This window comes from Hoplias malabaricus, chromosome 11 (assembly GCF_029633855.1).
Source record: "Hoplias malabaricus isolate fHopMal1 chromosome 11, fHopMal1.hap1, whole genome shotgun sequence".
In the NCBI taxonomy this organism is placed as follows: domain Eukaryota; kingdom Metazoa; phylum Chordata; class Actinopteri; order Characiformes; family Erythrinidae; genus Hoplias; species Hoplias malabaricus.
In genome coordinates, this window is record NC_089810.1 from 20,759,074 (window position 1) to 20,785,383 (window position 26,310).

Sequence of the window (26,310 nt, forward strand, 5' to 3'; positions counted from 1 at the left end):
CTTTGCAGTCTGTCACGTCCCACCACAACCCTCCCTTCTCTATCGGATTTTGCTCGCATCCCTATGTCTGCACTGCCTGGATGGGTGCCGCCAGTGGTTGCTATGGAAGTGTGCTCTCTCCGCACTGGGTCAAGCTTGTTTTTTTTTCACCATAGCTGTAAACACAGAAAGCAGCTGTGCTATCGATCTGTCTGAACAATTCAGCGGAAAAAAGGAAAAGGAGGAAACTTTTCTCTCTGAGCGGTGAGTTTATTAAAGGAGATGTGGAGGAGAGAGGGAGCAGAGGACAGGAAGGGAATATGGTTCATGGACAACAACGATAGAGATGGATAAGGAGGAAAAGCAGGGAAAAAGAAAAGTGGGAAAAGTCTGAGCGGTAGAGGAGGGCCGAGAGAGAGGTGCCATGAGGAGTTTAGAGTGATCAAGGCTAGCGGCAGGGTGCAGGGAGAATGCTGGGTTGCCGTGGCAATTGATCGCAGGGGGGTGGTGCGCTGTCTCGCTGTTTACAGTACATGCACACACACACATTTATACACACACATACACACACACAGCGCTCAAACAAACACAAACACACTCTCACATACACACCAGCTCCCTGTGCTTTCTTCTCAGTCATTAAAGGCCCATAGAGAGCAGCCCACTGGGAGATGCTCACCTATTTCCATCAGTTCTCATTAGGAGCAGACAGAACATGAAAGAGAAGCAGCTTGCCTCTACTGTCTGAGTATGACAGAGAGGAGGGGTTCCAAACACTCCCCTACTCCAAACACACATACACACACACACACACACACACACACACACACACACACACAAACAATGCAGCAAAAATTGGGAGGAGAGGAGGAAACCACACACATCTAATACACTCCAAATAAAACTTGCCTGATTGTACCCTGCAGCACAATCTCATCCAAGCTGTTGAGCTCAAACTCAGACTTCACTTCATACACACACTCCCTCAGTACCTTATAACATACTCAGAACTTTCCGAACATTTAACTTAACTGGCAAGCTCCTGCCGTGAGACATATACTAAATGAATATATTGTAGGGGGCTGAACATAAGCAGAGGTAAAAACCATAGTAACATTTGGCTATAAATGTTGTACTTCCAAAATAAAAGTGTATCCTTTGGCTTATTTTGGCCATTTTTGTATGCTTCTGATTTTGCCTTTATCTGTCTCACTAAAGTATTCTATTTGCATATTTCAGTTTTTTTTTTTTCAGCCATCTCTCTCTTCTGTGCTCTTTCTCTCTCTCTTCCAGGATGTTTCCCCTCCCCCAACTCCCTTACTGTATTCATCTTTTAGTAAAGAGTCACCAGATTCAAATCTTTATTCCTGTTTCTTTATGAGATTATAAAATTAATGAAAAACGCAGCGTCGGTTCCATCTCATTTTACATACTTGTACTCACATGGGAGCATGATTTTTTTAAAATCAAATTTAAATTACAATATCTCCATTCCTATTTTGTCAGTAATCATAAAACAAAAACAAACATAGCACAAAGCCCATGCTTTCGACTGAAATTGGCAGTAAATGTTCAGCATGCCTTTGTTTCCATGCCACTCATTTTGAACCAGCCCTGAGGTTTGATCACGCCAGCGTAATCAGAGATTCCCGAGAGTTAAAGGATGGTAAAATTGTTCTTAAATGAGCAACACTGAAATGAGAATATAAAGAGGCCTATAGATATTTTGCATGACCAATCCTCCTTCCAGTGCATGTTTTTTTGACTGTGAGAAGAAATCAGAGCCTCCAGAGGAAACCCCTACAGTGACAGCTACAGTATCTATTGTGACACAGTGCCGCCCAAGTGTAACTACATGAGAAGCACTACTGTTGTCCCTGAATTAACCAGTTTATGCACCAAAGAGTGGGTCCCTCACATGTTGATCTCCATGTTGTTTTGCATGTCAGTAAGTGGACAGTTTTTAAAGGGACCTATAAAGCTCCAGAATCTCTAAAACAGAAAACAACTTGTCATATTCCCCCAGAAAAATCATGAAACTGAAAGGAGATCTGACAGCACTCATCAGACCTTTCATCACTTTCAACTATCTTAGGACAATTCTATCTCTGTATGCCTTTTAAAGAACAGTTTGGTGAAAGAAAACTGTCCATTTTTATTCATCATACTCATCACAACAAGAGGTACATTCTGATCAACATGAAGTTGAGTGCAGCTAAATATACCTTAAATATCTTATTAATATCTTATATCTCTTAGCAGATTCTTATTTTTTCGTGGGCGGCACGGTGGCGCAGCAGATAGTGTCACAGTCACACAGCTCCAGGGACCTGGGTCTCGCTCTGGGTGACTGTCTCTGAGAAGTTTGATGTGTTCTCCCCATGTCTGAGTGGGTTTCCTCCCACAGTCCAAAGACACGTTGGTAGGTGGATTGGCGACTTAAAAGTGTCCATAAGAGTGAATGTGTGAGTGTGTGTCGCTAAGGACCGGCGCCCCCTCCAAGGTCCTTGCACCCAGAGATTCTGAGTAGGCTCTGGACCCACCGCGACCCTGAACTGGATAAGCTGTTACAGATAATGAATAACTGTTTCTAGCTGAATCAAAACTTTCAAACTAACGAGTGTGAGTATGTGTATATAGGTTTTTTTTTAGTTTTTCCTCCATTATCTTTTATAATTACAATTATAAGTACAATTAATGAAGGCTACTCCCCTCCATAACTTCAAAATTTTTACATTTGTCCATTTTCAACAGACCTTTTACTAAGAACACATAAATGCGTCACTTGAAATGATTTAAATGGGAATTTCACAGATTTCTGTGGTTATGTAAATAAAGTCATACAGAATGAATTGATATGAAAGGACCTACTCTAGAGAAGCTTACGGAGTCAGAATTGTTTATAGTGCTGGTGATAAGAACGAAATGTCTGAAGCGTTTAACTCATTCATTCATTCATTGTTTGTAACAGCTTGTTCAGTTCAGGTTACCTGGAACCACTGGGTGCAAGGCAGGACCACACCCTGGAGGGGAGCCAGTCCTTCTCAGGGACACAATCTCACATCTCACAATCACTAGAGATCATGGGCAGTGGACACACATACACACACACAGATCAAGAGGCAGCCACATCAGCACCTGGGGAACAGTGGGGGTTGAAGACACTTCAGCAGAGAAAGCGCTGTTCTTCTGTTCCTTGCTATCATTTTTCTTGTTGATTTAGGGGATCAAACTGTGGACCCAAGCTTGTGGTCCCAAGCTCACTTCTCTAAACTTCTGTAACATTTAGGCTGTAGCTGCCTTATTGGGGTTTGGATAGTAAATAAAATGGATACATATTTATGTAGACACTGTTAACAACAGCACATCTGGCAATACATTTAAAAAGGTGACTTTTTCTTTAGGACAACAATGTATAAGCATACACACACACACACACATCATGTGCATGCACACAGAGTGAGAGAGAGAGAGAGAGAGAGAGAGAGAGCAATGAGCAATGTACCTCACATTTATCAGCAGAAGGTCAGAGCAGGATGTATAATGGCAATCAACAGCAGAGGGAGTGTATTCTGATTGTTCAGAGACAAGGATGATAATTAGGACAGCAGTGGATCAGAGCACTGGCCTTGTCCAACCTTCTGTTGATGACATGGCCCCACACACACACGCACACACACACAATCCTTCACTCATCAACTCTTCAGCAGTACTGAACAATGAGGAATTAGTCCATCTGATTGGTTAATGCATTTGGAAATCAGTTTAAGGTGTGAAGGGGCAATTGGAATGATTAATCCCAGTGTAACACCCTGAAGCGTATTACACTACAATGCTGAGTTATAATATGGAAGTCTGCAATGAAAGTTTGCCGCTGACGGGTCCTTGCCATTTAAGGTTTAATAATCTCTCTCTGATTGCGAACAGAACTAGAGAAAGTAAAACTGTTCAAAACAACTTTTTTTCTCCTGCTCTGAAAAGCGAGCAGCAGGGGCTGTTAAGGAGTGACAGGCCCTCACAGCAACCACACACACTGACAAGGAAGAAATAGAGAGTGTGATTGAGAGGGAAGATATGTTATCTAACATAGAGGTGACCACCACTGCCGTTTCAGCTCAGCAGGTAGAGTGAATATCTGAGAAAATCTTCCCCAGGTCACCTTATGTAAATGTGCATCGGGAAAATAACTTAAAACTTGCAACGTGGACACTGGGATTCATGGAGATGCAGCTGGTAGTGTCACTGCCACACGGCTCCAGGTTCCTGGGGTCATGGGTTCAAGTGGGTCTCCTCTGTGTGCTCCAATTACATGCCTCAGTTCAAGAAATGCAAAATAGTTGAGTGCGTGGTGCCGACAGTCTGACATATCAAGCTGAGTCGCATGTTCTAAAATCAAATTCTTATTGGATTTGGTACTGTTCACACATGTGGAAAGAATCCAATTGGAAAGACTTTTACTGTTCAGACAAAAGAAAAAAAAAATCATATGCTCTTTCAACAGGGGATCTGCTGAAATCAGATCTGAACGACCAGTCTGAAGAAGGCCTATGAGTTTACTATTGATTTATTTTGTCAGAGCAACAATAAAAGACCACTGAAGTGTCAAGGACACTGCGACGTCTATGATCTCATGTTGCAAGTGCTACTTTATGACACAGTGAAAATCAACAGATCCTGATATGAACATAATATCCGTATTATATAAAGAGAAGAGCAGATTTAATGGCAGAAATATACACTTATTCTGCCTCCATATTTGAAGGTTTACCACAAGATCACAAGACCATCAGCATTGGGAAACCCCTCCCTTTTACCAGACACAGGGGCACAGCTCAGGTTAAACCTCATAATCCCACATAAATCATATAACACAAAGCGTGAAATTGGTGTAAATCTGTTCTTTATTGCTTCCCCCCTCCTTAATGCTCCCTTATCAGCACGGGCTTTGCATTAGCAGGGTCCAGAGAGAAACATCACAATGAAATCACAGGAATCGCAGGTCACCAGGTCTTCCATATACCAATATACCAAACAGTGATCAAACAGTGAAGAGGTGGAAACAACTCCCTTTACAATCTCTCCAATACACTTAACACAATATATTAGTGTAAATGAACAAGACCCCTGCAGACATCTACAAGCCCTACACCAGCACTACGCACTGAAGGGGAAAAAAGACACGTTTGAAAAATGAAGATAAATAAGGCACAGCAGCCCAAGTTTGTCATTTTTTGTAATTCCAGAATTCCAATTTAAATTTCACTAGATCACATATGCAGTATTACTACATGAAAAAAAAAATGCTTCAAAGATTTGTTTTTCAAAAGATTTACGCAAATATCTTACACCATTCCACATCCCATAGCGTAAACAGGTGTGTGTCATGTTGAATCTAGACCAACTGCATTGTCTATTACTAACCTGCTAGTCGAAATCTGTGCAATAGATAATCTGAGGAAGCATGTGAAAAACTCTATTCCCTTATGGAAAAACAGGCTACTGTGAGTCAATTTTGACCTGTCCATAAAGATTGTGTAGTAGACCAGTGTGATATTGATTTTTTTGCCTGATCCCGATTTAGCATTTTAAAAAAACATGATTAACGATTCATGCACAAAACATAAAATAAAGTAAAATAAAATAAAAACCCTAAAGCACTCCAGAAGTTCATCAGATAGATATATAACTTAGACATCAATGTCAGAATTCCTGGGGATCTGAGCATTTTGTTTTTCTTTTGAAAGAGAGATTTTTGAAAATGCTGTTGGTGCAGAGCTCTCTACCACCCCTGAAATGAAGGAATATAACAGTTTCCACAAAATATCCAGACGTGTTGAGACACACACACACACACACACACACACACACACACACACACACACACACACACAATCAAAGGCCAGTTTCTTACACAAACAGAGTTTAGAGACTAGTGAATCAGTTCAGTGAATCACAAAGAACACACAACCCACAATTAATAAAACAATAGAAATTATAATCAGAGTTAGTGTCACTGGACACTTCTACAATGTAAAATTGTGGTCTGTTGAGCTGACTTTATGAAAAAGATGAACATAAATGATCATTTTAAAGTAAAAATATGTTTGGACAGGAGACCTTCATGTAAAATTATGTGCATCATGCACATCTGCACAAACAACCAAATTCTACACTATTCCTCTTTTAAAAATAAGTCTATACAAATCACATACATGTGCCTCATACTTTATTTTTTGTTTTGTTTATTGTACAGTAATGGAACCTTAAATAATACAAAACATTAGAAGGAATACAAATGAACAGATAAAATATAATATGAAGTGTGGGTTAAAAGAACACAAGATGGGTTCCCGACTTCTTGCTGAACTTTCCTCAACTCTATCAGCATCACTATTGATTTTAGCTAATGGAGGATTGATGCGCTTAGGCTGGGTATTGGATGGCCACTGTAATTACTGGTCATCACTGAGGATAGGTCTGGAAATGGTTAGGTGAACACATTAGCACACAACATCACAATGCATAGCACAGTGCATATGTTTATTTGCACTTTGTTTAGATCAACAGCTTTGCCTTTCATTTTCATAAAACTTTTTCAGATTACTGTATGGGGCCTGTATGGAGCAGAGTACAAACTGCACTGAATGTCCACTCGGAATTGTGCTGTTTTTATTTGTAACTGATGTTAGAGGCAACAAGGTCAAGGGTGATAAATAGAGGCCAGACGAGGAAAAGGAAAGAGTGATGTGAGGAGTGATGAGGGAGATGCAGGAGGTTCAAGGAGGACACTGCTGACTAATAGAAAGAGAAAGCAAGCAAGAAAGGAGAGAAGGAGAGAATGTGAATAAAGGTCTAGGCCAGACACACCAGGCTCAAAAGACCATAGGCTAGAGGGTTGAACTTTTAGTGTAGCACTTTGTTGACGCTGACTAAGGCATGACAGATAAGGCCGGAAAATAAAAAAGAACTCTGCACTTAGCGAGGCATGAACAAAAATACACTGCATTTTCTTGGCTAGGCAGATCGAACCAGAAAAATGCTTGCTGGTCTCGGGCTATTTTTAAATGAAACTGTCCATTTCCTCTCTCCGCAGCTGCTTGTCTGTTCCTCCTCAATGAAGAAGACAAAAGCAAAAGCAAAAATCATAAAAAATGAATGGCTGTTTCATATTTGTCACGCAGAACATGTGCAAGCAGGCTTCATCTGCCCAGAAAATCCATCTCCCCTCCTCTGATCTCCAACACACACCTGCAGCCTCACATAAAACAGCCCACACTAACCTACATCCACATGCAGGGTCACTGTCTGCACATGTAACCAAAGAGATCATGGATCATTACGAAGGACCATAGAGAGAGCACAGGGAAAGAGGACATACCAAAGAGAGAGAGAGAGAGAGAGAGAGAGAGAGAGAGAGAGAGAGAGAGAGAGAGAGAGAGGAGTGAGAGATAGAAGGAAAAATGTATGGAAGAAAAGAAAAAGAAATGTGATATTAAAAAAGAGAAGAGGAAGACAAGAATAGAGGAAACAATAAGTTGAAATAGTTGTTAACAAAGATAAGGTTGTGTAATATAAAATGTTTACAAAGTAAATGGAAGACAGTTCTAAACTTCTAAATGGAGAGAGAGAGAAAATACAGCCAGAGAGAGAGAGAGAGAGAGAGAGAGTGAGAGAGGTTTATCTTATTTATCTTACTTTTTATATATCGTTTTAGGCTCGCTCTGTGATCTGTGATTCTAGCCCTCTGTCATATATGGTAAGAAAAGAAGAGAGAATACATAATTATGACAGATGGTTAGAATCACAGAGGGAGCCAAGAAAGATACATAAAAAGAAAGAAAAATACAGAAAGACATATAGTTAGAGGACAGCTAAAGAAAATTATAGAAAAGGAGGTTAAATTAAATAAAAGCCTGAGTGTTTAACTGTGAGGAAAAAAAAGCGAAAGAAGGACACAGAGAGAGGGAGGTTGTACAGAGATCAGTCCTGTGAGAATGGTGCTGGCCTTCTCTCCTTAGGCACTAAAGCTGTGTAATAATCTATATGTAGTGCTCTTCAGAGCAGGGAGTTATGGAGCATGTGAGTTCTTGTATTCCACCTACGTTCAATAGAAGAGAGGCAGTCAAATGGCGTGCCATGTGCATTACTCTGTGCTCTGTAATATCAGAGCATGTTCCTCTCTCTGAGAAAGGATTCAGCAGTGCCACACACCATAAAACCCAATAGCAAGCTAACTGGAATCCTTTAAGCCCTGTAAAATAATCAAACTATAAAACCTCACACAAAGCAAGTACAGCAGAGGCAAGTATCATGAGAGTGCATTTCACACATAATCACTGCTTTCCACTATTTAGGTTCTACTCAATTTCCCATGTAACTACAGGTAATTAGTAACTAACCATACCATGAAATTAAACTAAGACAACAATCATGGACTGACGTTAAAAAAGGAGATTAAGGACAACCTTACTGAATAAAAGCAAGCACTTATCATAAACTACGAAAGCATGCTGCTAGAGTGATTACATTTACAGTTACATCAAATAGGTCAAATACAAGTACATTCATACACACATCTTATATAACCACTTCATCCTGAGAAGGGTCACATAAAATCATTGGGCTCAAGGTAAGGACACACCCTGTGGGGCAGCAGACCATTTCACGGCATGATCCAGTCACACCCAAACTCACTCCTGTGGACAATTTTGCATATCCAGGTTCCAATCACAGCATTACAATCATATGGGCTGGTTTAAGAAAGTCAAAACACAAACACACACACACACACACACACACACACACGCAGACACACACACACACACACACACATTCCCTACGTTCACTCAGCAAATTAAGAGGCTGTAATTCAAAAGTCAAAAAAAGCACACTGAGATATTATAATAAAGTAAAAAAGAGAATGGTTTCCTCTAGCTAGATTGTCATGTATATCACACTACACTTTATCTCCCTCCCAAAAATACAAAGAAATACTAGCCTTGTTTTTTGAATGAATATATATTTTTTAATGGATAGACACTACTAATACAAATATAACTCCACTGTGATGATCTTCTATTGATTCTTTGTTTTACATTTAAATATCCATTATAAAAATTTCAGGGACAATGCATTTAATTGTGATTAATTGCAGCAAATTATGTGATGGATGTGTGGATGGGCAGTTTAAATACAAGAAACTTCCAGATGAAAGTACAAACAAAAATGTTTTATGCAGGAAGGAGTTTGCTTATCACAGAAGCACTTCCATCGTTCATTACCACCTCAACGCAAAACACGTTGGGGCTAGCACGCAGGTCAGTAATGTTAACAGTACAGTGATCCCTCGTTTTTCACGGGGGATGCGTTCCAAGTTCACCCACGAAAAACGAATTCCCGCAAAGTAGAGGAAAGATATTTTTTTATGTATTTAACGAGTATTTGGAATTTTAAAACCCCCCCTGTTACTGATAACAACCCACCTTTTGCATTAAACAGTCATTCTATAATGTTTTTCAGTTGGAGCTACATGTGATATCCTACCAGTTTCTTTAATAGGGTAATTCCTAAGCTGTGATTTAGCGTAAGTAAATTTCACTCGGATGTGGACATGAACAATACATGTACTGTACATAAGGAATGCTTCTAAATGAAATATTTTCTCACCTACAGGCCTAGTCTGATACATGTAAATGATAAAAAAGCCCCCTTGAAAAAACCTGTGAAGTAGCGAATCCACGAAAGACGAACCGTGAAGTAGCAAGGGATTACTGTAATACAAACGGTGTCTCCAGTCAACACTCGACCACATGTTGGGGTTCACATACAGAAACTTAATGTCAAAGTCCACGTCAGACAAATTGACCAATTCACTGGTAGTAGACTGGTGGGAAAATAAACAAGATTTTGGATTTAAGCTTATGTTCGTTGATTCATTCATCAACCAAACTTAAATCAATATTTCTCATGCTAAATATTTGTATATATTTGTATATTTTGTAAATAAATGTGATTAAAATGTGATTCATTTTGATTAATTAATTACAAAACGTCTAATTGATTCGATTATTTTTTTTAATCAATTAATTTTTTTAACCATATATATATATACACACACACGCACACATTTACACACCATATCTCCCAAAACTTTACCAGTTACTTTACCAGTACATATGTATTGGTTCATTCATCATGAAATTTGTACACAGTGTGAAGGACAGCTGTTGTTAAAATGGAAATTCAAGAATGGATATTGATGTAGCGCGACTATATTGCCAACAGTATTTGTTCACCTGCCAAAATCATTGAATACAAGTGCTCCAATCATTTTCATGGCCACAGACTGCTTCTACCTTGAATTTGGGAAAGAATGGGTTGCTCTCAGGAGCTCAGTGAATTCCAGCATGGTACCGTGATAGAATGCCTCCTGTGCAACGTGTGGTCGTGAAATTTCCTCAGCATTACACAGTCAACTGTCAGTGGTATTTTAATAAATTGGAAAGAACTGGGTAGGACAGCAACTCCTTATGTGGCCTACCATGAAGTGGTAGGCCACATAAAATGACAGAGTGGGGTCAGTGGATGCAGAGGTGCATAGTGCATAGAGGTTGCCAACTTTCTGCAAAGTCAATCACTTCCAAACTTTACGTGGCCTTCACATTAGCTCAAGAACAGTGCATAGAGAGCCTCACGGAAAGGGTTTCCATGTCAGAGCAGCTGTTTCCAAGCCTTATGTCACCAAGCGCAAAGCAAAACTTGGGATGTAGTGGTGTAACACTAGAACTACCAAACCGCTGCCATTTGGCAGTTATACCTTTAAATCCCAAAGAACTGCCATTTGGCAGGTGTGAATAGCTCTTCTTTCCTCCAGTGTTATGTAAATGAGGCCATGAGTCAACCCATGAGTCACAGGGGTTGACATGTTTGAGGATCATGTCCAAAGCCTGCTGTGTACTGTAAACCTTTGCCATCTTTGCTTCTCAGTCAACAAAGTAAGTGAAATATGTGTGGTGATGTGGCTTTTTATCCACATGAGGTAGATACACACATAATCATTATCATCATTGTTCACGCTATCACCCACCACACCCGTCCCTGTTCACTGTTACCTGGTACTGGCATATTTCAATCTAATGGCTGCAACAACAACATTTTAAAAATAAATATAGAACCCAGTTACCTCCGTCGTGTATATTTGTAATATTGTACTATAGTGAGAAATGTTTATTCTATTTTATTTCACTCAGCATGTAGCCAGATAGGCTATTTACTTTGGTGCAGTTTATTATATAAAGTTTATGCACTTTATTAACAAGTTTTCCTGCGTCTGCAGTCATCTTTCTCTTTATTCTAAAACTGACACAAAGACATTATTTGAACTATAATTCCAAAACATCTCAAGTCTGCCTCCTTTGTACTAATTGTGGATTGTTTTCTCACTGATGATTGGTCAAAATAGGTAAAGTTCAGATTTTCAAACCATTATTTTAAGCAATTTTGTCTTTTGAAAAACTGCCAATAGGTAAAGATATTTTTACATAAATTTATACAAAAAAACAACCCTCAGCTACTTGTAAATTTTTACTTAAACTTTTTTAAAACCCAAAGTAAAAGAATCTTATCAGGACATTTTGTCTTGTTTTAAGTCAAAATATCTCACCCCATTGGCAATTTTTTTGGCAAGTAAATATGACTCAAATTAAGATAAAATACTATTTTTGAGCAATTTTTACTTATTAACCGATTTTTTTATTTATATTTTTTTCAAGGTTTTTGTAGGTTTCACATCAAATAATATTGCATTAGACCAACAAATGTAAACTAAAAGGCTTAAATAATACTTTATTGTGTGTATTCTAAATAAACAAGTATTATTTCATCATATTTTTATAAGATTATAATAATAATAATAATTGTTATTGTTATCAGCAGCTGAGAAAACTGCCAAAGTACCAAAATATTTTTTTATTTGTTGAGATATTGTCCTCCCGCTCCAGGTGACTGTCTGCGAGGAGTTGGTGTGTTCTCCCCGTGTCCGCGTGGGGTTCCTCCGGGTGCTCCGGTTTCCTCCCACAGTCCAAAAACACACGCTGGTAGGTCGATTGGCAACTCAAAAGTGTCCGTAGGTGTGAGTGTGTGAGTGAATGTGTGTGTGTCTGTGTTGCCCTGTGAAGGAGTGGCGCTCCCTCCAGGGTGTATTCCCACCTTGCGCACAATGATTCCAGGTAGGCTCTGGACCCACCTCAACCCTGAATTGGATAAGCGGTTACAGATAATGAATGAATGAATGAATATTGTCCATATTTTCCCTGAACTAAATTCCTGAACGTCTGGGCCTGCTGTGACTGTCAGAGCTTTATCAGTCATACATCCCAGAGCTTAGAATATCAAGAAAAATATGTCCGTCTGATGCTACAAATTTATTTTCTCACAGTAATAAATTAGAATCAAAAATGCTTATGTTTTCAACTAACAGACACCTCACACTAACAATCTGTGTCAAGATATCTGATGTGGGAGTATGATTTCAAGGTTGTACATTGAGAAATATGAAAAACAAAGCAGGTGCTAAGTAAAATTTTTGTCAAAACATGACCAATTTATAGAAAAATTGATTTATCGGTCAACATGAAAACCTCATCTGTTCCAACATGACTGTGCACCTGTGCACAAAGCAAGGTCCATAAAGACACTGATAAGCAAGTTTGGTGTGGAAGAACTTGACTGGCCTGACCTCAACACCTTTGGGATGAATTTGAGTGAAGACTGTGAACCAGGCCTTCTTTTCCAACAACAGTGTCTGACCTCACAAATGGTAAGGTATACTCTGACACACAATTTTTGCTGTGTGGCAAGGCACATTATCCTGGTGAAAGAGGCAACTACCCCTCAGGGAATATTGCTGCCATGAAAATTTACACATGGTCTGTAGCAATATTTAGGTAAGTGGTCCTTTTTCCTACAAAGTACATGTACAAAGTACATGAAATCCAGGATCCAACTGTGTGTTCTGACAACATTCTATCAGAGCCAACATTAACTTTTTCACAATTCACAAATCAGATAGCCTGCAATCCTAACATACATTAATGAGCATTGGCTACCATTGACTCTGGAGTTGGCTCTGAACTCTTATGGTAGGTACTAAGCATTACATATCAAGCACATTCCACAAGACCTGCTTTTGTGTAGATGCTCTGACCTAGTCATCTAGCCATTACATATTGCCCCTCGTCAAAATCACTTAGATGCTTATTCAAATTCAAGAACTGATCTGTTCACTTACTGCTTAATATACCCCAATTCTTGACAGGTGCCACTGCATAGAGAGAATCAATATCCACTCCACCTGTCAGTGGTTTTAATGTTACAGCTTATTGGTGTATATTTACACAGATTAAAATTTGTTATGGTTCCAAAAACTCCACAAATGGAGCCACTTTGTTCAGACAGCTTGTAAACTGTGTAATAATGATGCAAATGTAGCTTTCCACTTTATTTTGTTAGTTCAATGCTCACTGATTTATACATATTTCTCCCCTCAGCACAATCCACAACGGGTGCAGAAGATATCTTTTTTACAAAAGCCTTTGAAAAGCTGATCAAAAGGATATTTACAAATGGATTCTACCTGCTAGAGATGGTGTAAATGATCAACTGGTTTACATGTCTTTAAAAGGTAGTGGTATTAATATTTTATTAACTCATTATGAATGGGTTAACTTGGACAGCCCTAAACCCAACACTCCTTTGTTTAAGGACATGTCATTATGCTTAGTGCTAAACTGATGCAATATCCTCTGTAGCCTGTGAGAAACAATCTTTCAGCTTCATTCCCACTGCCCTTTCTCTGTCGCCTCAAGCGCCTGGCATCACAGGACAACATTATAAGCCATTATAACAATTGACTACCTATGTGTCTGTCACATCAAGGAACCTGGCTGAGGCACTGCGGCACTTTTCTTTTTCCTCCAGTGCTTTTCTACATTACACATATGCATGCGGCTCAGCGAGTGATCCTTTTCTCATTTCAGCGCTCGTCCTTTCTACTGAGCCTCAGGCAGCACAGCGCATAATAGAGATGATCTTGTATGCATGTGTCATACATGACCTGCATATATGTCTCACAGCCAGTGCACCTCACCTTTCTTCATATACTCAATATGCAAAAGGCAAGCACATGTGAATACACATTAAATCAGTACATTACACACCTAGACACGCTTTAAAAGGATCATTTCCTCTATTGTCATCACATGTTATTATTTTCTCTACCCACTTATTGTGTATGTAAAAAAAGAATTATGTTTTCAAACCTCTCTTTAACACTTCGAATTGAAACTGTACTTTTCACAGTGGTGCAGAAATTATTGTCAATGCCACACATCTCTAGGGTCCTGGTCCTGGGGCTGTGGGTTCTGTCTCAGTCACAGGTCACTGTCTGTGAGGAGCTTGATGTGTTCTGCCCTCTGTCTGCATGAGTTGCCTCCAAGTGCTTCAGTTCCCCTTTCACTTTCCAAAACATGTTGGTAGATGGACTGACTGACTGACTGTGCAAAAAATGTGTTTGAGTGGTTGGGTGAGTGTGTGATGCCCTGTGTTTGTACTGGTACCCTGTCCAGGGTGTTCCTGCCTTGCACTCACTGACTCTAGGTAGGTCCTGGACTTACCATGGAATGTATGCACAATACAATTACATATTTCAAACAGAGAGGACTCAAAGCCTCTCTTTAATTCCTTGCATAATAGCACCAACCCTCCCACAGTTCAAAATACCCCTTCTACGTCTAAGCACATTTCTAAGGTAAACTAGGAGTGGTGTAACCCATAAATAGTGCTGTCTGTTGTTATAAATAAACGCTTGGGCTGGTTGCACTAGGACTTTATTGTGCCTAGTTTAAATGCATTCAAGGCTAACATCAGTGTGAATGAGCTACATACATGGATATTTATATATAAGTTGGGTTTTGTGACATCATAAAAAAAAGATCCAAATGAGCTGTTTTTGTAGCTTAGTTCCCTTACATGGACTGCATGTACTGGGGAGTTAATGGTAGAATTTGCATTGTACATCAAGCTCTTTTACTTCAGCGATGTGAGGAAAAATCATTTATCCATAATATGAGCCCTTTAAGGTATTGAGCAACCTAGTGGTCTTTTTAGTCAAAATGATAGTTACTATGAATGGTTCTCATTAATGATTACACACCTGGAGCAGAATGTCTAAAGCAATAAATTGGGTAAGGCAGCATAGCTCTGACTTTAGATGGTGTTCCTGTGAGAAGCATTAGTTCTGAAAGCATCAGGTAGTCATCTCTATCTCTCTGTCCCTCTCTCTCTCTCTCTCTCCTCATTCTCTATAATAGCTCTGACACTGGCCAACAGGGCCTGCAGCAAAAGGGAGAAATATTCAGAATCAAATGAGGCTGATTTAACTATTACTATTACATTATTTATTTCGGGAGGTGACCTGAGTATGAGAACACCTGAAGAGATGTAACTATGGGCAAGTGTCATTCCAGCTACTATACTATTAGGGTCACATTAAATTCAAGCCCATTAAAAACATGTTGGAAGGCAGAATATACAAAAGGAAAAAAAAGACCATTGAATGGCTCAATGCAGTGTAGATCTCCATCCACTGGCTAGCCCAAAATTCATAAAGGACAGTGGAAAAATTGCGAATTCGACAAAGACGAAAATATGAAATGAGTTTGGTGAGTTCTCCCCAGTGGTTGAAGTATTGGCCCTAACAATCCAGTGCAATACCCAGTAATGCCTCAGCCGTCCAAGGCCTGGAGACCTAGAGCACAATTGGTCTCACTCTCTCCAGGTGGGTAGAATGGCCATATTTCTCCCCTCAGCTCAAGCGCAGTGCTAGCCAGACTTGGATATCTCATAGCTGGCATTACATATTTGGAAGCTAGGCATTCTCCTCCAAGCCTTTTGAGCTATCCAATGGTGTTGTGATAGCAGCCATTCAGAAAGAAACAGTAGCTTTGTTAATTTGTCTTGGAGGAAGCATGTGCTTGCCCTCATTCTTTCAGTTGTTGTGTGCGAGTAGGAGTCCTAGCTCACAGTTGATCATATTCAGGGTAAAAAAAATAACAGTTGAATAAAAAATCTTCTGTGATACCAACACAGAAGAGTAAATACATTTAGTTTTTCCCATCAAATAATTATTATTAGAAATTAATTTGTGAAACAATAATTTATGCAACTCTTATGTAATATGAAGACCACATGTTCTCAAAGGTTTCAGCAGTGTTATTCTGACAGTAACGCTTAAAAAGATTGTCACTTGTCATCATGTATTTTGAGACCCTAAAAACAAATATACCTGGCTTTAAAATGTATAAAAAATATCAAAGCCAAACATAGTGCACAAACGTAATAAATTCAGCATAATGTGTTATATTTCTTTTTTACATTTTCCACATCATCTGAACACAGGATTGGCTATTTAGACTGTGCAGAAATTTCATAAAATATTGACTAATTGAAATGCTCAAGAATTACGTCATATGAAGCTACAGTAAAAATCTGAAAGTTTGGCTCTCCTGTAAATTTACTATTATGGAGATAATAGCATAGACAAGTTTAAATCAAAGTGCCACTGTACAAAGCAATGAAATGCACAGGCATTAGGAAGAATAGGGCAGTGTTTTTTTTTTTTTTTTTTCTGTGCTCATGGCCCATAAACCAAGCAATTAGACTAATGCATCTGTTACAGTCATAAATTGTGGTTAGAACACATTTGATCTGTATCTGAAACCACAGTAGGCTTAGTACTCCTTGCCAGTAATGTGTTTAATTCATTCTGATATTAGGTTTATCACCTTGAATTTTTGAAACTATTACAAAATGAGCCCACTGCTTGCATCCACACACAGGGTTAAACAATATGCACTCAGGTCATTAGGCCTCATGCATATAAACCTCATGTAGGTTTAAGTTTTAGTGGTTTGTGTATCAAACTCTCACCTTTCCAATGTTCCTGGGGAACGGGGCACGCTGGTTTTCAGGCACAAACATGGGTGGTACCAGTAGGGATCTTTTTGACCTGTATGGCAGTATCTCTCCAAGACCCAGAATCTCCTGCACATGAAAGAGAGAGAGAGAGAGAGAGAGAGAGAGAGAGAGAGAGAGAGAGATCATGACCTGTGTTGAATAAATGAATAATTATACAAACAAACAATGAATTCAATGCACAGCTTTGAAATATACTATCTACTTTTAAAAGCAGCAATTGGGTTCATATTGTTCATAATTCCTAAATTTAAAACTGAATGTTGCTAAACTTTTCTTGTAGTCCTCTATAAGTTTCTTGCACTTCTCATCTGGTATTTTCTCCTACTTTTCCATTTGTTCCCGCTCTTCAATATTTGCAAGGTTCTTTTAATCAATGGCAGATTTCAGTTCACCCCAAAGATTTTAAATGGGATTGAGATCAAGACTTATTTCTGACCATTTTAAAACAGCCAATTTATTCCTTTTTAACCATTCCTGGACATGTGCTGTGGGTCGTTGTCTTGCTGGAGGACCCACAATCTTCGACACAAACCAAGTTGTTTTAAACTGGGTAGGACATTTCGCTCTAAAATCTCTTGGTAATTCTCTGATTCCTGTGATACAGTCAAGGCCTCCAGTACCACATGCAGCATTATGAATCCTCCACAAAACTTTACTGTAGGTAGAGTGCCCTTCTCCTTATACGCTTCATTGCACCGTCTGTAAACAAACTGTTGGTGTGCATTTCCAAAAAAGCTCTGTTTTTGTTTCATTCATCCACAGAACATTTTTCCAGAAGGATTGTGGTTTTGCCAGGTACTCAATGGTTTTTTCCTTGGCCTTTGCCCATAAACCTCTGCTTGGTTATGTGTGCCGCATATGGTATTTGTTGCAACCATGACCCCAGAATGTTCCAGCATGGCCTTCAGCTCTGTGGATGTATTTTTTTGTTTGTTTGTTTTATTTATTTTTTATCATGAGTTTATCTTTACCAAAGTTCTCTATAGAAAAATCTATTAAGCTTGTTTAATTTTTTTTCCAGGAGATATTCCACATTATGTACTTAAACTTCATGGGTAGGACTGTATATATCATTTCCATGTCCAATATTGCTGAACTGCACTGCACCATTTTACTGGGCACCACAGAATGCTTAAAATCATATCTGATTTTAATATTTTTAAAAAATATATACATACTACCTCTAACTGCTGTTTTGGAATGACACTTTATTTGGTATAGTCTAAGTCACTGTTATGCTATTAAACATTTGTTTTACAGTAATCGACTATAGGAAATCATTAATTTAATGCAAAATGACGAAATGTGTGTTGTTTTTGGCTGCAATAATTCAATGTACAGTGGGACATCTGTGCACAAATGGCCCAAAGATCCCAAAATATCCAGAAAATTGACTAAATTTGTCAACTTTAAACGGGCACTTTGGAAAGGACCATCCGCTCACTCCGTTATCTGTAGTATCTTTCACTGGCGCTTTTCCAACAATATGGGCATGTAAGGAAACCAACGAAAGGTGTTCAAGAGCCTCTGTAACATGGAGGTAAACAGGGTAAGTACACTTACTTCGCCTTTTTTAGTTGGTGTTAGTTAACGTTAGCTTGACTTGCTGAACTTGGTGGCTCAGATTATACTAGGCTACGTAGTGGCATTACAGAGGTTTATAGTGTCGGATGAATTCGAGTTTGACTTCGATCACATTTACAAGAATAACGGTACCTCTAAATTTGAGTTTAGCTTATTGCTAGGCTATTGTCATGAATAATGTTTGTTATTTAGCTAGCTAGATACTGTCATAACAGTCAGTCATAATGGTGTTTTACTGCAGCGTTGTTCAGCTATTGTCCACCAGTGACGTCACGGTTGTGTTCAAGAATTTCTGTAGTGAGTTCGGGTTTTTCAGTCAATTTAATAAAATTATCAGTTTTAAAGCAAATTAATCATGCTATTTTCATTTTAATTCATACTTGTCAGTAACTAAAATAATGTGAAATATTCATGGAGGTCCATTAAGTGGTGCTTAGCCTTTAAGATCCATCCATCCATTATCTGTAACCGCTTATCCAATTTAGGGTCGCGGGGGTCCAGAGCCTACCTGGAATCATTGGGCGCAAGGCGGGAATACACCCTGGAGGGGACGCCAGTCCTTCACAGGGCAACACAGACACACACACATTCGCCTTTAAGATTTAAAAAAATATTGGTTTGATGGGAAACAATGGGATGAGATATTAAATCGTTATTTTTTTTTAATGTAACTTGCATATTTTTAGTATGCTGTTTAGTGTAGTGGTGGGTCTGGAGGTCACCTGAAATTATTGGGTTCAAGGAAGGAACACAGCATGTACAGATACCAGCAGTCCTGTCCATCGCAGGCCATCACACACTCACCCAGTCACTCACACTGTGGACAATTTCACAAAGCCCATCTACTTAAAAAACGTTTTTTTTTTTTTTCGTTTTTGTTTTTTTAATCCCACTATCCAACAACTTGGCAATGAATCACACCTGCAGCTTTTCAGTCTCGGTTTTGTTTAAATTCACCACAAATAAGGCTTTCTTGCTTACTTCACTGTATCACAACCCTGTCTTGATTCCACGTATCTTTTTAATTAGACTTTATTTTATATTTCTTTTTTATGAATTAGTCCACATTTCGGAAACTACCATTATACACTTTTCCTTGTTTTATAGATTTTAGTGTAACTCTCTTAAGGTGCACAGTTTTACTTTAAACACCATGTTGTACCATGAGTTACAAATTGAATTTGAACTGGACAGTATTGTTTACAGGCACTGAATTTACTTCTTGTGTGAACTACAAGCTCACTACTCTCTAAAATTTATTAACCATGTGGCCATGAGTAAAAGTCTTCAGTAAAGATAGAACAGATATATTTCAAGTGTCATTCATGATTTAATCAAACACTCTCAGATATTAATCCACTTCAGAATTCCTAACAAGTTATTACAAGTTCTGAAATGGAGATATTCGTTGCACTCCTTTAAAAACAGATTTTCACTAGGCTTTCACTAGGTTATCCACTGTATCCTCTCCTCTCTCAAAGAAACCACTTCCACCCTCATCGGCTTGAGTCTGAACAGCGCAGTTGTCAGATTGCTGTGAAGCTTCTTTTTTCCCGATCGATTAGCTCGTCTAGGTCATTAAGAGCAGTCATTAAAGCCAGCGCTCCAGTCTCAGCGGCTCCTCTCCTCCTCACTCGCCGGCCGCACTTAATCTGAAAGAACACACATTAAAAGGTGCTTCCCATTCACAGAAGCTTAAACAAAGCCAATAATGTTCTGCTAGTGCCCATTGTTCGGAGCCCCTCGGCCTCCTAATGGACTTCAATGTTTGCTCAAGCTTCCTATGGAAAGAGTGACAAAGATAAAAGAATGAAAAGTGGCCAAAAAGAACAAGAGCTGCTGAACAATGAAGAAGTGTGACAGACGAGACTGACCATTATCAACTGTGGGTGACTTCAGTTTGCTCTAATGAGCAAGAGTTCATGTTCTCTTTGCTATTTTTAAGGACTACAAAGTTTAAAAAAATGCTTTTATACTATGAATCATGATTGAAAAGTTAAAAGGTGAATCCCCATTATAGGCCATGCAGTATTTACAGTCTGTGTGTTTGTGGTTGTGTGACCGCACAGGACTAATGGAGTTTATTTGCATCTAAATTCAATAAGTCAGGCAATCAGCATCTCTCCTGTCAGCACCTCCAATCCTTCCTCACTTTCTGGCTCCATTCCATGCTCTCTCTCTCTCTTTCTCTCTCTCTCTCTCTCTCTCTCTCTCTCTCTCTCTCTCTCTCTCTTTCACTCTCTCGTTTCCTTTCTCTTTGTCAGCACTGATGCAATTAGAGCCTTTCGGGCCTAGAGGTGGCAGCGCAAATTATATTTGTCACTCACAGCATCGACGCCATGCTGAAGCTGAATACATTAGCATGGAAGCAGTGACCCATGTGAGTTTGCTCTGCCCTGGGCAGCCAAGTGGCACCATCACAAGCACATATAATGACTCCCAATAGCCAACCAGAGGAAAAAGACACATAACAATGCACAAAAGTATGGGACACAGTGAGACCACTGTGTACAAGTAGCTACAGCGTTTCCTCACTCAGACACAAGAGTATGTACACAAATGACCAGACTCATGAAGAAGCCGGAGACATTATGGGTGAATCCCATTTCGCCCCTTAGCTCTACCACTTAGCCCTACCCCTCCATTTTGCATAGGGGTAGGAGTATGTCAAATCTTGTTAGGAAAGAAGGGGTAAGGAGAAGGACTATTGAAACTGAGGCATACTAAGGCTTTAAATCTATGATAAACAGGATACTTTCTTAGTTTAATGTAGTTTTAGTGCCTTTGTACTTTACCAAGCATAAAACATTGCTAATAGTTGCTGGGGTCTTGAAATTCCAGCTCCACCTTAAATAATGAAGCAATTATATTTCAGTGTCAGTGGCTACTGTTGCATTTAAGGTGGAACTGGAAGTTTCGAACAAAAAGCCACAAAATGAGCAGCTGAATTCAACTTTAATCACAGAAAGTTAAGAGTGGATGATAACATATGATAGTGGAAGCTCAAGCTTTTTTTCACAGCTTTTTTTGTCTCAGCTTTTCTTCAGTTCTGATGACGTATCAGGCTCTTGAAGGGCTGTTCCATTTTAACCACTACATCTTGTAACTCAGTTCCAAGGTGCAATTTAAACATGAGGGGTTAGGTGTAAAATTGTGTAATGGGATTCACCCTATGTAGCTAAAAGTGTGTAGACACCTGGTTATCAAATCTTCCTTTTGAAATGAATGGTATTAATAGAGAGTTTACCGAATATTGCTCTTCTCCAAAGCCATAATTGTAGGAAAATTTCGGTGAGGGTTAATATCATTATAATTTTTGGATCACTCTTATCATAAAGGCATTAACTGGTGTTCCATTACTCCAGGTATCACAGCTATCTACTTGCTAAGTGTGATGCCACGTGTGAAGTTTTGCCATTTCCAGGTCCAATCACGTCTTCGGTCCTATCTCATACATTCATAAGGTATGTGTTTATGGTTTGAATAAAGCTGAATAAAGCTCAATTAATTATGTTATCATTAAAAGGAATAAATTAAACATAAAGGAAGCAAACGTGTCTTTGGCAGCACTGTTTGCACATTCCCGGTTCATTCTGATCTGTGTGAACTGCCATGCAGACTGACTGTGTGCTCCGCCTCTGGGAGAGAGAGCTGCTACAGTTCTGTCTCTGGGAGCCAGAGAGCCGCGGAGAGAGCAGAGTCTACTGCAGCTCCATCTCTAGGAGTCAAGAAGCCATGGAGAGAGAGAGCTGTGTCTACCGCAGCTCCGTCTCTGGGAGTCAAGGAACTGCGGAGAGATAGCTGTGTCTATTGCAGCTCTTTGGGAGTTGAGGAACCATAGAGACAGTTGTGTCTCCCGTTGCTCCACCTCTGGAAGCAGAGAAACTGCGAAGAGAGTCCCGGTGTTCTAACGAGTTGTACTATCCATTATCTAATATAAAGTAGCTAAGGTTTGTAAAGAAAGTAGCTAGATTTATGTGCTGGTTGTTTTTTTTCTTCTTCTTAATATTTGGCTAGAGGGTCTGAAAAGTCGCTAAATTTTTCACCAGGACATGACATTTCATAAGTCGATACATCACGACTTAACAAGTGGACACTGCTCCACCACTCAATGCAAGTGTGGGTTTGTACCCCTCTAACCAATAACTTGCAATGATCATAATGACCTTAGGCTAATGCCCAGCAATAAATATGCCAGCATGCACTCACATTACTGAAATGTACAAAAAATACATTCAGTTTATTAACCAAACGTTCCCACCTGCTTTAGCATATTTGTCCCACTTGTAAATTAAGGGACAAAACAGCCCAGATAATCAAGGCTACAAGTGTTGCTATGGCTAAATTTGAATCTAATTCCCTTTCTAGCACATTACATTGTCATTACCATGCAGCTCCAGGGTCTGGGGGTCCTTGTTTCAGTCCTCAACTTGGGTCATTGTTTATCCCTGTGTCTGCATTAGTTTCCTCTGTGTTCTCCGGTATCCTCCCATAAAAAAAAAAAAGTGTCCTAAGGTGCGAGTGTGTGAATGAATGTGTGAGTGTCCTGCACCCAGTGACCCTGAACACAATAATCAGTTTCAGACAAAGAATGGATGAAGTATAAATTAGAATAGAATAGAATAGAATAGAATACATTTAGAGTAAAGTAGTGTTTCTAATTATCCAACATAATAAACTGATCTCACTACGTTTTATGTGGCTGAATCCAGTCAAATTTTCTTCCCAGAAGGGGACAGACTGTTACTGCAACCAACAGGGACAAACTCTATTAATAACCATGATTTTAGATCAAACACTGGGTGAGTGGGTGTGTTTACCACATGCAGTGAATGTACCAAATGTTTAATTGAGATAAACAGTGACTCCTGATTAAAGCCTGGTGATGAGAAAAGATCTGAGAGATGAAAGATGGGGTGAAATCCAGAATGGATTGGCAAAACTGCATCAGGAGACGTGAAGTGCCCATCCTAATCTATTAGCCTTTTCTTTCTGCCCGGCCCATTTCCTTTTAAGCCCTTCTTTCCCGACGGGCCAATCCATTTACAGGATAGATGGATCTCACCGCTATCTCTAGAGGCACTCTAGGTATGTGAGAGAGTGCTCATTAATGGGCTAATAGTCAACTCAGAACCATGTCTGATGAATGGAGTTTACTTAAAGTCAGCTCTGTCAACACTACAATGGCCCACATCTCTAATCTCAGACTCAGGGTGGGGGGGGATTCAAGAAATTTTTAAAATAAATATTAAACTTTGTTACATGGGAAAATTCAAAGATGGCATTGTTGTGCAGATGTCAAAGCACAATTCAACAAACAATTCAAACATCCTTATTGTCTCTGAGGATTATTTTTGCTGGTATTAACCAAATAATAGGAGAGATCTTTCAGCATAATCAGAGCTCTTAAGATACTCATAAACAAATAATCCCATTTAGCACAGAAACAAAGCAATGGCACTTCTTATAATCTCTTTTCTGTACCCATTAAGCCACAGCTTAATTTTTGTTGTTTTTTTTATTATTTGTTTTTGTATTTTTTTTTTTTTTTTTTGGCAGGTGAGCTGTGCCAGCGTTGACTTTTACAGAATGAGCTTCAAGCAGTTCCCTGCATCCATCTGTACTCATTACACTGATCCCACTGAAGAGAGAGAGAGAGGGGGGCGGGTGGAGCACAGTCAGGAGGAAACAAGATGAAATGTCATAGAGTTTCTAATTGGTAGAAAGAGCAAATGGGGCAACAACATGACATGTCAAGATAAAAAAAGAAAAGAATACAACAGAACATTTACTCTGTCTTCAGTGATGTTTTTTTATGCTTTCTGCTCTGTTTTTTCATTTCTCTCTTGTCCCAGATCAGAAATTTCTCTAAATATCTTTTAACACTATGATTCTGTGCTAGTTCTGTCTCTCTTTCCCTTTCCCTTTCTCTCTCTCTCTCTCTCTCTCTCTCTCTCTCTCTCTCTCTCTCGCCTTATAAGCATTGCTCACACAGCCACATTTTGATGAATGAACAAGGTTAACTCTCCCACTGACTTCTTTCTGTCTCTCACTCTCTCTCTCTCTTAGTCTCTCTGTCTTTCTCTTGTTCTGACTGATGTTCTAAAGTAATGCACACACATACATGCCATTTCTCTTTGGCTTCTCTATGACTGTATTTTTTGCCCTGGCATGTAACACCCATGCCCTTGACGCGCACAAAGCAGCAGACTCAACAGTAATGCTGAGGAGACAAAAAAAATAATAATAAAAATACGAGAGAAAGAAAAGAAAAGCCAAAAAGCCAATGACAGGCCATTCATTGTCTCTGACTAAAATAACATCATTTGAGAAGGGGAAAACAACAGTGAGTGTGCAGCGCCGAGCTGTAATTTGCATGGGGACCGAGGCTGCGGTTTTGTCCTTGCCACTGTGTGCCCGTGCCCATAGCTGGCAGAGCGCTGGCGGCTCTCACGCTGCCACGGCCCAGCGGCTGTCAGGATGACAGACAGTGTGGAGCTGGAGGAGTGCAGAAATGAAGCCATTTGTTTACAGCAGCTCACACTGTCAGCACACCAAACACTGGACAAGCTGGCTGCCCAGGCCGAGGAGACCAACGCCCCAAACAACGGGGCAGACACCCAGCACCAGCTACAACAAACTGACCTCTGCTTCTCCAACAGGCAGCGCCACAAATACCAGCCAGCAGATTTTAAATGCCATGTTAGAAATTCCTGGGGCTGTTGATTTGAGTAATGCTGATTGGCTATTTCCATCTCATAATCATAGTGAGCTAAATATTTGGTATCACTGTTTTAGGGGATTGTAAAACAGCTATGTATCCCACAGTGTCATAATTATTCTTTTGTTTTTTATGGGTTATCACACTCCCAAACATAAAGGTTGCTAAACTGTTCTTAGATTGCATGCAAGGCTCTAGAAAACACTTAAAAAGCTTCTTCCCACTCATGCAACTCATTTAAAAAAAACACACATTTCACTGATGCAAAGCACCACTTTTATCAAGCTACTTGAGTTCTAATACTGCCATTTGTGTCTTGAACCAATTTATGAACCATTATGGATCATTTATGATCAGTATTATAAACCTCTATTAACGAACGCCTATACTAACGAACTTTCCAAGATACGAACCGGGCATTTGAATGTTTTTTGCCTCCACCAGTGAACCATGACTCTAGAAACGAACCCGAGCCTCCGCCGAGCCGGTGGCTGGAAATGGCCACTGACCCCAATAGGCGAGTCTGCCAGACTTGACTGAGCTTTCAAGATTAGCAAATTGTAGTTTTAGCAATTTAGCCTTAGTGTAAATAGCAGACATCAAAATTTGTGCTAAGTTAAGCCGTATCTACACTTTGTCTCCCTACATTCACCTGCCTACTCTCCGTTATTTCACCCTCCCCCTACCTCCCATCATACAGCCAGTGCCTGTGTTACTCCTCGTCTTCAAAGTTGCTATATGTAACCACTTAAAACTTTACTGTTACCACTGTATTTCTTTTTTATTTTTAGTAATGCTACATGTATTTTTTTACTTTTGTAAACATATATCAGTGCCAAAAGGGTGACTTTTGGGGTGGGGCCTGAAACGCATTAATTGCTTTTCCATTGTTTTAAATGGGGAATTTAATTAAATTGGGGAATTATTTTAAATTGACACGAGAAACAAACTTTTCCACTTACGAACCGGGTCACGGAACGGATCAAGTTCAT

General features: G+C 39.4%; 1 protein-coding gene across 1 annotated transcript in view; it reads right to left on the reverse strand.

The window, feature by feature from the left end:
* Positions 1-26,310, reverse strand: part of cdh13 (cadherin 13, H-cadherin (heart)) — a 508,194-nt gene that overhangs the window by 286,480 nt on the left and 195,404 nt on the right. The window contains exon 4 of the mRNA XM_066685111.1: positions 16,960-17,079. Within this exon, the coding sequence (XP_066541208.1) occupies positions 16,960-17,079 (120 nt within the window). The remainder of the gene's footprint in view (positions 1-16,959; positions 17,080-26,310) is intronic.